This window comes from Henckelia pumila, chromosome 1 (genome assembly GCF_033568475.1).
Source record: "Henckelia pumila isolate YLH828 chromosome 1, ASM3356847v2, whole genome shotgun sequence".
NCBI classification, from domain to species: domain Eukaryota; kingdom Viridiplantae; phylum Streptophyta; class Magnoliopsida; order Lamiales; family Gesneriaceae; genus Henckelia; species Henckelia pumila.
Genome location: NC_133120.1, coordinates 91,155,686 through 91,168,683, shown reverse-complemented (window position 1 = coordinate 91,168,683; position 12,998 = coordinate 91,155,686). Strand labels below are relative to the sequence as shown.

The window sequence follows — 12,998 nt, the reverse complement described above, 5'->3', positions numbered from 1 at the left end:
AACTGTGTTGCAGAATTTGAGGACAGAACAGTTATTCGCCAAGCTTTCGAAGTGTGAGTTTTGGCTTGACAAATTTGTCTTTCTGGGGCACATTATTTCAGGAGATGGGATTGCTGTGGATCCCAGCAAGATAGAAGCAGTGACGAACTGGCGCAGGCCGACTTCTGTGCCAGAAATCCGCAGTTTTATACGTTTGGCGGGTTACTATCGTAGATTTATTCAGGGTTTCTCTTCTATGCAAAGCCTATCACCCAGCTGACTCAGAAGAATGCTACTTTTCTGTGGACAGATGATTGTGAAGCCAGTTTTGTTGAGTTGAAGAAGAGATTAACCAGTGCTCCGATTCTTTCTATTCCATCTGGTACTGGAGGTTTCACAGTTTATTGCGATGCTTCTCATCTTGGTCTCGGATGTATTCTTATGCAGAGGAAGCACGTGATAGCATATGCGTCGAGACAGCTGAAACCGCACGAGACTCGCTACCCAGTCCATGATCTTGAACTTGCTGCTATTGTTTTTTCCTTGAAGATTTGGCGTCACTACTTGTACGGTGAGTCTTTTGAGATCTTTTCGGATCATAAGAGTCTTAAATACTTATTTTCACAGTCTGAGTTGAATATGAGACAGAGGAGATGGTTAGATTTGCTGAAAGAATTCGACTGCGAGATTAAGTATTACCCGGGGAAGTCGAATGCAGCTGCCGATGCTTTGAGTCGTAAGCTTTGCTCTTTATCTCTTTCGACGATCGGTGTGTCTCGTTTGATTGACGACTGTTGCAATTTTGGATTGGAGTTTGAGTCAGATAGGAATCCGATCAGAGTTTGTGCGATTCAGGCCGAGCCAGATTTGTTTGTGTCGATCAGAGAAGCACAGAAATCAGATGAGAGTATTCAGAAGTCGATAGAGAAAGTGAGATCAGGACACCAATCTGAATTTCAGGTCAGGGATGATGTTTTGTTTGTGAATAGCCATATTGTTATGCCTGAGATTGATGAGTTAAGACAGCGTATTATGAGAGAGGCGCATTGCAGTCGGTTCAGTGTTCATCCCGGAGGCCGAAAGATGTATAACGACCTGAAGAGTCAGTTTTGGTGGAAGAAGATGAAGAGTGATGTTGCGAGGTTTGTTTCTCGATGTCTGAACTGTCAGCAAGTGAAAGCCGAGAGAAAAAGGCCGGGAGGTCTTCTGCATAGTTTGTCTATTCCGGAATGGAATTGGGATCATATCTCGATGGACTTCGTCACGAAACTACCCCAGTCTGTTCGGGGTTGTGATGCTATTTGGGTTGTGATTGATAGGTTGACGAAGTTTGCTTGTTTCATTCCGTATCGGATGACTTATCGACACGACCAGATGACAGAGTTGTACGTCAGAGAGATCGTCAGATTGCACGGTGTGCCGAGATCCATTGTTTTTGACCGAGATCCTCGGTTTACTTCTCACTTCTGGCACAGTCTGCAAGAGGATCTTGGTACTAGATTGCACTTGAGTACAACATACCATCCTCAGACCGACGGTCAATCAGAACGGACGATTCAGACTCTGGAGGATATGTTACGAGCAGTGGTGCTTGACTTTGGCACTACTTGGCAAGATTCATTGCCTCTCGTTGAGTTTTCGTACAACAACAGCTTCCAGACGAGCATAAGAATGGAACCCTTTGAAGCGTTGTACGGAAAGAAGTGCAGATCTCCTCTGTACTGGGATGAGATGTCTGAGTCCCCAGACTTGGGACCAGATATGATTCGTGATATGGCTGAGCAGGTGAAGATTATTCGATTGAGAATGAAGACTGCTCAGGACCGACAAGCAAAGTATGCGAATATCCGTTGCAGACCTCTATCTTTCGATCAGGGAGACCGTGTATTCTTGAAGATTTCTCCGTTTAGAGGTACTGTTAGATTTGGGAAGAGAGGAAAGTTGTCACTGAGATTCATCGGTCCGTATGAAGTTCTACAGAAGATAGGAAATCTAGTCTACCGATTAGCACTTCCTCCTTCTTTATCTGGTATTCACGACGTCTTTCACGTCTCGATGTTAAGGAAATACCATCCCGATCCTTCTCATGTACTTCAACCTGACGAAGCCGAACTTGATGAAACTCTGAGTTATTTCGAGAGGCCGATTCAGATCCTTGACAGAAAGGAGAAACAACTCAGAACCAAATCGATTCCTCTGGTGAAAGTTCAGTGGAGTCGTCACGGAGTCGAAGAAGCGACTTGGGAGACAGAATCTGACATGAGATAGATATTTCCCGAGTTATTCATCTGATGTGAGTTCTTATTTCTGTTCTTGAATTTGTAATTATCTTCTTATGAGTTGATATCGATGATTTCGAGGACGAAATCTTTTCTTAGAGGGGGAGAATTATAACGCCCCGTTTTTATCTTAATTGATGTTATTTGAGATAAGCAGTGATTTTAGAATTCGAGATCGGAATTTTTATTGATTAGGGAATATTTTGAAATTTTCGAAATTTTCAGGGACTGAAACGCAATTATGGGATTTTTTATATTATCTACTTGATTTGGTCATTTTCTTATCCTCTCATCTCCTTCCCCAACCGTGTTCCATCCATTGAAGCGACCAAAAAGCTTCTCCAATCTTTTGTGATTTCATTTCTAGCTCAATCCGTCCGATATAATTGATTTCTGACTTGATATCTGCGATCACAGCGATGAGTGCTCCATTTGGAAGTAAGTCTATCTTAATTCTGAGAAGTTTGAATTTATTTATGTTGTCAGAATTTGTTTATATTCGGAGAGGATGATTATGAGTTAGCAGTGATCGTTTATCTAAGACGGTTCGAAGATCTAACGACAATCGAAATTGTTATGATTTTTCTTGTCATTTTCGAAAATGATGTTTTTGAGATGTGTTGATTTTGTGTTGGGTTTGATGTTTGAGGATTGGAATGAGTTTATTGAGCTGTTGTTTTGTTGTCTGCATTCCGGATTGGTCAGTTTATAGCCGTTATGCCGTCAGTTTGAGTTTTGAATATCGTTTCGATATTTTTGATCGTATTGAGTTTTGAGTGAGTTTTGATATCGATTTTGATCCGTGACTTCTTCTGATAGATTTATTGGGAGTCCTTGCAGTTGCTAGAGTTGCAGCTTTTGGCAAGTTTGGAAGAGTTGAGCCGATATAGTATCGATGTCTTTCTATATCGATTTATGAACTTGATTGGATAGTTTTTGAATTGAGAATTGTTTTTTTCAGATTGAAGTTTTGGAACGACAAAAAAGAGGTATAAGATGACTTTGGAATGGAATAGGACGATTAACTCGAGTCGGGATTGATTCGAGTGTCCTAGAAGAAATCACATATTGCATGATTTGATTGTTTATTTGATTATTTGATTGAATTTATATTGAGTGCATGAGATTACATATGCATTCATATTGAGCCTTGATTTATTCAATTTGAATTAGACGATCTAGGGATTGTAGTTAAGTAGCTGGGTAGGCGATTTACTACCTTGTCGAGTAGCTCACTATAATGCTCTTGAGTCTAGAGGATTAAAGCATGCCATGTCCACCTCGAGAGGAGAGTCTGTGTGATTGTGGATGTTTTTAGCCTCGAGATCCCAAACCAAAGAAAGAAAAAAAGAATAGAAGAATTTCATTTGATTATCTGAGTTTGATAATCCAGAAGTTTAAAGACATGCATATCATTTTAAATTCAGTATTTGATTGGATTAATTGATTATATGAGGAACGAGTTCATACATGTCTTGATATGTTTATTTGATTACATGCCAGTCTCTTTTATTAGGAATATCAATTCTCATCGGATTATCCGGCTGTTGTCTTTGTTTGTATGTGTACTTGGCAACAGGTGGGGCAGGACCGAGTCAGAGACAACATGGCTAGGCGATTGAGAGAATAGAGTGAGGCTTGGATGTTAGGAGTCATTATGTTTTTGAACTCCTTTTTGTATTGAATAAGTTCGAACTAGATGGACCTTATTATGCATGCTTTATTTTGTGAGGTTTGTATAACTCAATACATTTATGGTGTATCTTGTTGAATGGGATTTTGATGTTGTTATTGTGGATTCAATGGAATTGAATTGGAGAAGAAACCAGAATTTTTCTGGGCAGAGGGTCTCGCTCGATCGGCGAAGTCTTGTGGATCGAGCGACCACCTTTTGTAGCGGGACAGTGTATTTGAATTTTGTTCTCGCTCAATCGGTAAGATTTTACCGATCAAGCGAGGGGTCCTGATTCTTGGACAGAGAGCTGGTATCTTTGGCCCGCTCGATCGGTAAGATTTTACCGATCGAGCGAGCACCTTCTTTAAAAAAATAAATAAATAAAAATTTTGAAATCTTAAATCCTATTCTTTTAATTAAGTTGATTAATTTAATTACCCTGAGATTGCATGATTAGAATCTAGGCCTCACAGATGTTATTTGAGATATTCGGTGATTTCATAATTCGAGATCGGACTTTTTATTAATCAGGGACTTTTTTGAAATTTTCGAAAATTTTAGGGACTAAAACGCAAAAAATGGATTTGTTATATTATAGACTTGTTGACTAAGTCTCTCATTCCTCCCTTATCTCCTCCAACTCGGTTTTACTCCATGGAAGGCGTGAGAAAGCTTTCCAAGCTTTTGTGATTTCATTTCTAGTTCAATCCGTCCGATAGAATTGATTTCTGACTTGATATCTACGATCACAGCGACGAGTGCTTCGTTTGGAAGTAAGTTTATCTTAATTCTGAGAAGTTTGAATTTATTGATGTTGTCAGAATTTGTTTATATTCGGAGAGGATGATTATGAGTTAGCAGTGACCGTTTATCTAAGACGGTTCGAAGATCTAACGACAATCGGAATTGTTATGATTTTTTTTGTCATTTTCGAAAATGATGATTTTGAGATGTGTTGATTTTGTATTGGGTTTGATGTTTGAGGATTGGAATGAGTATGTTGAGCTGTTGTTTTGCTGTCTGCATTTTTGGATTGGTCAGTTTATAGCCATTATGCCGTCAGTTTGAGTTTTGGATATCGTTTCGATATTTTGATCGTATTGAGTTTTGATTGAGTTTTGATATCGATTTTGATCCGTGACTTCTTCTGATAGATTGATTGGGAGTCCTTGAAGTTGCTAGAGTTGCAGCTTTTGGCAAGTTTGGAAGAGTTGAGCCGGTATAGTATCGATGTCTTTCTATATCGATTAATGAACTTAATTGGATAGTTTTTGAATTGAGAATTGTTGTTTTCAGATTGAAGTTTTGGAACGACAAAGAAGAGGTATAAGATGACTTTGGAATGGAATAGAACGATTAACTCGAGTCGGGATTGATTCGAGTGTCCTAGAAGAAATCACATATTGCATGATTTGATTGCTTATTGATTATATGATTGAATTTATATTGAGTTCATGAGATTACAAATGCATTCATATTGAGTCCTGATTTATTCAGTTTGAATTAGACGATCTAGAGATTGTGGTCGAGTGGCTTGGTAGGCGATTTACTACCTTGTCGAGTAGCTCACTGTAATGCCCTAGAGTCTAGAGGATTAAAACATGCCACGTCCATCTCGAGAGGGGAGTCGGTATGATCGTTGGATGTTTTAACCTCGGGATCCCAAACCAAAGAAAGAAAGAAAGAATAGAAGAATTGCATTTGATTATCTGAGTCTGATAATCCAGAAGTTTTAAAGACATGCATATCATTTTAAATACAGTACTTGATTGGATTATTTGATTATATGGGGAACGAGTTTTGATATGACTTGATATGTTTATTTGATTGCCTGTCAGTCTCTTTTACTGGAAATATTATTCTCACCGGATTATTTGGCTGTTGTCTTTGTTTGTATGTGTACTTGGCAACAGGTTGGGCAGGAACGAATCAGAGACAACATGGCTAGAGGATTGAGAGAATAAAGTGAGGCTTGGATGTTAGGAGTCACTTTGTAATTGAACTCCTTTTTGTATTGAATAAGTCCGAACTAGATGGACCTTATTATGCATGCTTTATTTTGCGAGGTTTGTATAACTCATTACATATATGTTGTATCTTGTTGAATGAGATTTTGATGTTGTTATTGTGGATTGAATGGAATTGAAAATTGGAGAAGAAAACCAGAATTTTTCTGGGCAGAGGGTCTCGCTCGATCGGCGAATTCTTGCGGATCGAGCGAGCACCTTTTTTTGCGAGGCAGTGTATGTGAATTTTATGCTCGCTCGATCGGTAAAATTTTACCGATCGAGCGAGGGGTCCTGATCCTTGGCAAAGAGCTGGAATCTTTTGGCCCGCTCGATCGGTAAGAGTTTACCGATCGAGCGAGCACCTCTTTTAAAAAAAAATCGAAAAATTGAATTCTTTAATCCTATTTTTTTAATTGAGTTGATTAATTAAATTACCCTGAGATTGCATGATTAGAATCTAGGCCTCACATTATGATTCTCCAAAAGTGATTCTAATAAGAAGGTCATTGTTAAAATCACTATAATCATTTATTTATCAAACACAACCCAACTTTGATTTTTAGATTTTCACATTTGTTTCCAAACACTATAAACTTTTGATTTTTCTTAATTTTTTTATAATTTATAAATTAATCACTTTTACAAAAGCACAATCTATTGCAAACACTCCCTTAGAAGTTGATTGGAAGATTCCAGGTAAAGTGAAATATTTCATATGGCGCACGTTATCTCATTGCCTCCCAACTCGAATGGAATTGAGAAGGAAACACATAAATTGTCCAGATTGGTATCCGATTTGTAACAACCATCCAGAAACAGATATCCATGTTTTGGTTCATTGTCCTTATGCTCGTAGTGTTTGGAGTTTGACATCGATTGGAAGCAATGTTGGTGCAGAAAGTTTGTTTCGTGAGTGGTGGAAAAGTTTTATCAACTCGCAAACAAATTCAGTTATCGAAAAAGGTGCAATGGTATTGTGGAGTATTTGGAATAATAGAAACGAAGTAATCTGGAATGGAAATCATAAGCCAGCGGTATTGATATATAACTCTGCAATGGATTATTATAACCAATGGAGGTTGGCCAATCAGGAAAAGGAGAGTATGAAACCAATTATGGCATCTCAGCAAATTACAAACTGGAGGGCTCCACCGATGGATTTTCTCAAATGTAACGTGGATGCAGCAGTATTTAGAGACCCTCCTCGTATTGGTTACGGATGTGTTCTTCGTGACTTCTTTGGCGAGGTAAAGACATCAATACAAGGGTGTTTTCATGGAGCTTGTAATCCAACAGTTGCTGAAGCCTTAGGCTTTCGAGAGGCCTTAAGCTGGATTAAGGAACTTCAACTCTCAAATGTATTAGTGGAATCTGATGCCAAGCTGTTGATCAATGCACTATATAAGAAGGATTTGGATGTCTCGAGCTTGGGTTTGTTAGTAGAAGACTGTAGGTTCCTAGCTTCGGAATTACATTCTTGTTCATTTTTTTTTTGTTCATAACCGGACGACTCATAGTTTAACTAGATCATTTGATTCTATGTCTGATTATGAAATTCGGATTGTCTGTTTTCCTTTGTTTCTCTTGTAACCGTTCTTTCTTTCGGTGGTTTTGATATTTTAGTTCGAAAAAAAGTAATTATTTATGTGCCATGTTCACTTTTAGGGGTGTGCAATCGGTCAAAAATGAACCAACCGAATTGATATTTGAAAAAATTGAACCGATCGATCATATTTTTTAACAAACTGAACCGACTTATTTGTTTTTTTAAATATACATTCTTTTTTTAAAAAAAATATTTACATCTATTTTCAGGCGCACAAACTTCTCCATTAAATTTACAGGTATTTTTAGAGGCACAGGATTTTACCAAAAATTAATTAAAAAAAAAAAAAAACGAGATCTTACCGGCGCACAAGCTTTCCATTGAATTTGAGAGGAAACTTCAATGTGAAGATGAGGATAAATTGGGGTGTTAAGACTTAGGGCAACGATTCTGAAAACATGAGTGTTTTTTTGTTGGGTGGGTGAGTTAGGCTTATAACAAAGTTGGGTATATGTACTTAAAGCCCAACAAAAATAGACAACTATAAACAGAGTTAAGACCCAATATTTATTTTTTTAATTATTTATAAAATATTGGTTTAATCGGTTTAACCGATATTTTTTTAAAAAAACCGAAATTGAACCGATTAAACCGACTTGACCGATATTTTAAAAAAATTAACCGATAAACCGAATAAATTGAACCGAATTTTCGATTTATTCGGTTCGGTCGATTTTTTCGGTTTGATCGATAATTTGCGCACCCTGTTGACTTTATAGCCTATGAGATTTGAAACGAGTTCGAGGCATAATTATAGTTATTTTTATTACTTAATAATACAATTCATTTAGGCAAGGGGTATATAAAATAATGAAGTGGAATTTGGATATAAAAATTGTAGTTTAAATAATAATTAAATGACTATAAATTTATTAAATGCTTATATTAAAGAAAAATCAGAAACAATTTTTTTTTTTTGAAAAATAAAACTTGTAATTTTATTTCATACTTGAAGATCCAAAATTACAAGTTTAATCATCCAACTAGAAAAATCTCCAACCACCCAAAAAAAAAGTGTAGGAGAGGAAACAACAAATTTAGATAAATAGTGAGCCACTTCATTAGCCGATCTCCTAACATGAAAAATTGATGTAATTCCAATATCAGCCATGAGCACATTAATTTCTGTAGCACAGAGACCCACATAACTAAGATTATGGCATCGTGACTGCTTGTACTGCCAAAAGAGAATCTGAAGCTACCATCACATTTGATAAATCCATTTGTCCATTATAATCTTTATTTTTGTGCTTTCATTTTATTTTCAAATTTAAATTGATTCGAAACAAAAATATAATACATATCTATAATATTATATAAAAATTGAGCCTATTATAGTAACTAACTTTGAGGACACCAAAATTCTTTATTTTATAATTATTCCTTCTTATCCACTATCTCAATAAACTTCACTCTCAATCTATTTTTTGGTTTAAAAAAAATTACATAAAAAATCATTTATTTTACACATGCAAAGCATGAGCATTTTGCACTAATATACAATAAAAAATATTCATATTTTAATCACATACGCAACTCATTTTATTTTCAAATTTAAATTAGTTTGAAACAAACATATAATATGTATGTAATAAATAATATTCATATTTTAATCATACACGCAACACGTGTGCAGACGCGACTAGTATAAATAAGAGCAGAAACCAAAAAACTAACCTACTCTTAACTTAAAATTTTGTCCCTGATGATCAAGCTTTCACTTTCACATAGTCTCGAGCATTTGACTTCTTAAGTGGGAAAAATTCCTACGTTTTCTGTTTCTTCTTCCCGGCCTATCAGTTGTAGAGACTAGAGAATATCTTGCGTGGATATTGGTGCGATCCCCAAGTTATTAATATCTATTTTCTAAAAAAGGTTTATATATTTTTTGATTAAAAGAAACTGAGAGTTCTCTAATTGATAATATTAATCACACGCGGCTATAATTTAGACCAGTGATTATTTATGTATTTTCACGTAAATAAATAATTTAGATATATAGTAATATATGTATTTTCACAAAAAAAATAATTTATATTATATCTAAGAATAAATGGAGATTTTAAATTATTTTAAACTGAAAAACATAAAATACGAAAGATAAAAATTATAAGTGATAAATAATAGAATAAAATAGATAATAGATATATAGCCTCATTCAAAAGTAGTTGCTGGTCATATGGAATCCAAATCTCATTCTTCCGAAAAATCCCAGCCCTTTTCACTGCTATATGTGTATATAAACACATGCATACTCATATCAACCCACACCAAAAAGTACCAAGAAAAAAGAAATTGAGAACCAGACTTGATCAACATATGATGGCAACATCCAAGTCATTTACGTTGTTCTTTTTGGTGCTATGCTCATGGGTTTTTGTGGGCTTTTGTCAAGGATCAGGAGATAATTTACCGTGTGTGCAGAAGTTGATGCCGTGTCAGCCTTATCTGAAGTCGAATTCTCCCCCGGCGTCGTGTTGTGTTCCGTTGAAACAGCTGGTGGCGGATGACAAGGCATGCCTTTGCACGGTGTTGAACGATCCCGCGATACTGCATAATCTTAATATCACTAAAACTGATGCCGTGAATCTTGCCAAGAATTGTGGGTCCAATGCTGATTTGTCTACCTGCAATAATGGTAATTTTTAGTCTTTGATTTCATAATACACGTAATGTTTTTTGTGCAAACCATGGTGAGTAACCTGAGATAACTCACTTGAGACCAGCTCATCGAATTTAGCTCGATGTTGAACAATATTTGGCTGGCTTTAAGATTTAAAACGGTAGAAATCAATGATAGTTTTAAATTTTTGTATAAAATTAAAAAATAAATTAAACATATTTAACTTTGGTTTGAGGCTTGCAAGTTTGGGGGTATAAGGATCGGAGGTGATGTCTTATTTATATCAGGAAAATAATATTATGTGTTTTACATGGGTTTTTGTGGATTTTTTGTCGAGTACAGGAGATAATCCACCGTGTGTGCAGAAGCTGATACCGTGTCAGCCTTATTTGAAGTCGGGTTCGCCTCCAGCGTCGTGTTGTGTGCCATTGAAACAGCTGGTGACAGATGACAAGACATGTCTTTGCAAGGTCTTGAACGATCCCACGATACTTCAGAATCTTAATATCACTAAAACTGATGCCGTGAATCTTGCCAAGAATTGTGGATCCAATGCTGATTTGTCTACCTGTAATAATGGTAATTTCTAGTCTTTGATTTCAACTTACACGTTATGTTCTTTGTGCAAACTATGGTCAGTAACCCGAGCTAATTTACTTGACACCAGCTCATCGAATTTAACTCGATGTTGAACAATATTTGGCTGGCTTTAAGAGTTAAGACTATCTAAATCTATGATAGTTTTAAATTTTTATACAAAATTTAAAAATAAATTAAGCATATTTAACTTTGGTTTGAGGGATAAGCTCGCAAGTTAGGGGTATAAGGATCGGAGGTGATGTCTTATCTTATATCATGATAATAATATAATGTGTTTGATGTAAACTAATTTTATATCATATCTTACGTATTCAAGGGATATAAATATCAAACATATAATATAATATTATTACATGCATGAGGTTGGGATTAGTGTATATCCGAGTTTTAATTTTTGGTATTGGAGCTAATGGGAGAGCCAAGTTTTAATTTTTATCCGAGTTAGAATTTTTATTCCCCGCATCGTTTTAGAATTAGAAACCAAACTCAATCACCATATGATGTTAATATCCAAGTCATTATTTACGTTATTATTTTTGGTGTTAATGAGTTTTTTGTGGGTTTTTTCTAAAAACCAGGAGATGATCTACCGTGTGTGCAAAAGCTGGTGCCGTGTCAGCCTTATCTGAAGTCGGATTCGCCCCCGGCGTCGTGTTGTATGCCATTGAAACAATTGGTGACTGATGACAAGACATGCCTTTGCACGGTTTTAAATGATCCTACGATACTGCAGAGTCTTAATATCACTAAAACTGATGCTGCGAATCTTGCCAAAAACTGTGGAACCAATGCTGATTTGTCTACGTGTACTAATGGTAATTTCTAGTCTTTGATTTCAACTTATACACAATTGTCACATGCAAATATAAGCTATTTTTACTTTGGCTTGCTTTAGTATCAACGAAATCAATGATAGTTTTAAATTTTTGCTTCTACCTCGACCATTATTTAAAGTTAAGATTTAGGAGTCGACACAAATTTTAAAATTATTAACCTTGTTAAACGAGTGGTCATATATCATTCATATCGAATCTTTGTGTTGCAATTACAGCTCCTCCAATGCCTGGATCATCTCCATTGACTCCTTCTGATGGTATGATAATTTCTTATCCACTAATTTTAAGTTTATTATATGTTTCGACCATACAAACATCTGGATTCAAACTCTTCACGTTATTTATTTTGAGCTCAGACGTTCACACAAATATCTTCTAAAATATGCATTGAGAATAAAACATTTCTATCTCGATACAACATAAAACTTTTATAAAAAAAATTGAACGAATGAATTCTGGTTGTGTTTACAGGTTCAACTGCGAGTTCACCAACTCCAAAGAGCGCAGCTACTGTGGCGAGCTTCCATGTCGGCACATATCTGAGCCTGGTCGTTGCACTTTCAATCTTCACTAAATCTTTTACTTAAATTCGCCACTTTCCTTTTCAGATTCGTGTACGGAAAACATAATGAGCTAGCCAAGTGCAGCTCTCACTCTTTATTTTTTTCATTATTTTTTTCGTAAATAAGATTTATCTTATCTTCGATTCTCATTCGATCTCCTCTCTACTCTTTGAATAAAATAATCTACGCAGACAATTCAAACATCAGCCGAAAAAAAAATAACACCGGAAATTAAACCGAGAAAAAGAAAATCAGCAAAATATTTACAATAAAAAAAATAGAGGGAAAGGGAACTTGTAACTGATAGCAAAGAAAATGGGGTTAGGTGGAGGAGCCCTTAAGTAAATTAATGGGCTTTTTAGTATACTTGTCAGGCCCATTTTAATAATATTATTATCAAAATGAGGCCCAATATGTATATATATAGCTTGAATAAAAGAGGCCCAATATAATTCAACTTGTATCTCATGTTGATCGTTGATTGGGAAATGAACATTTATCAGATGCTTGACTTGTAAAATGAGTAGAGTTTTGCCTTTTGGGAAACCAACAAGTACTTAAATCGGACAACAATCAAATAATTATTTTATGTGATATGCTGACTTTTATAGCCAACAAGATTTGAAATTACTTCGAGATTTAACTGTAAAAATTCTTTCGTCATCAAATAATATAATTTTATTTAGCTCTACGGAAAGTGGACCAAGCTAAAGTAATGTTTGTAAATTCTAAAAATAACTAATTATGAAATTTTTTTTAACAAATTTGTGAAGAAAATAATTCATAATCACTTATATATAGAGATTGCAAATATTACCTAAAACCATT

At 35.6% G+C, this 12,998-nt stretch overlaps 1 protein-coding gene across 1 annotated transcript; it reads left to right on the top strand.

Moving 5' to 3' along the window:
* Nucleotides 1-9,830: 9,830 nt before the first annotated feature.
* On the top strand, nt 9,831-12,248 carry LOC140876305 (uncharacterized). The gene is made up of 5 exons (XM_073280237.1): nt 9,831-10,186; nt 10,514-10,750; nt 11,350-11,586; nt 11,823-11,864; nt 12,079-12,248. The coding sequence occupies exons 1-5, from the start codon at nt 9,868-9,870 to the stop codon at nt 12,192-12,194; spliced, it is 951 nt and encodes a 316-aa protein (XP_073136338.1). The 5' UTR covers nt 9,831-9,867; the 3' UTR covers nt 12,195-12,248.
* The last annotated feature ends 750 nt before the right edge of the window (nt 12,249-12,998 follow it).

Coding starts and splice junctions, on each gene's coding strand:
- LOC140876305 (XM_073280237.1), top strand. CDS start 9,868: ATGATGGCAACATCCAAGTCATTTACGTTGTTCTTTTTGGTGCTATGC. Junction 10,187..10,513: donor TTTGTCTACCTGCAATAATG/GTAATTTTTAGT, acceptor TGTCGAGTACAG/GAGATAATCCACCGTGTGTG. Junction 10,751..11,349: donor TTTGTCTACCTGTAATAATG/GTAATTTCTAGT, acceptor TCTAAAAACCAG/GAGATGATCTACCGTGTGTG.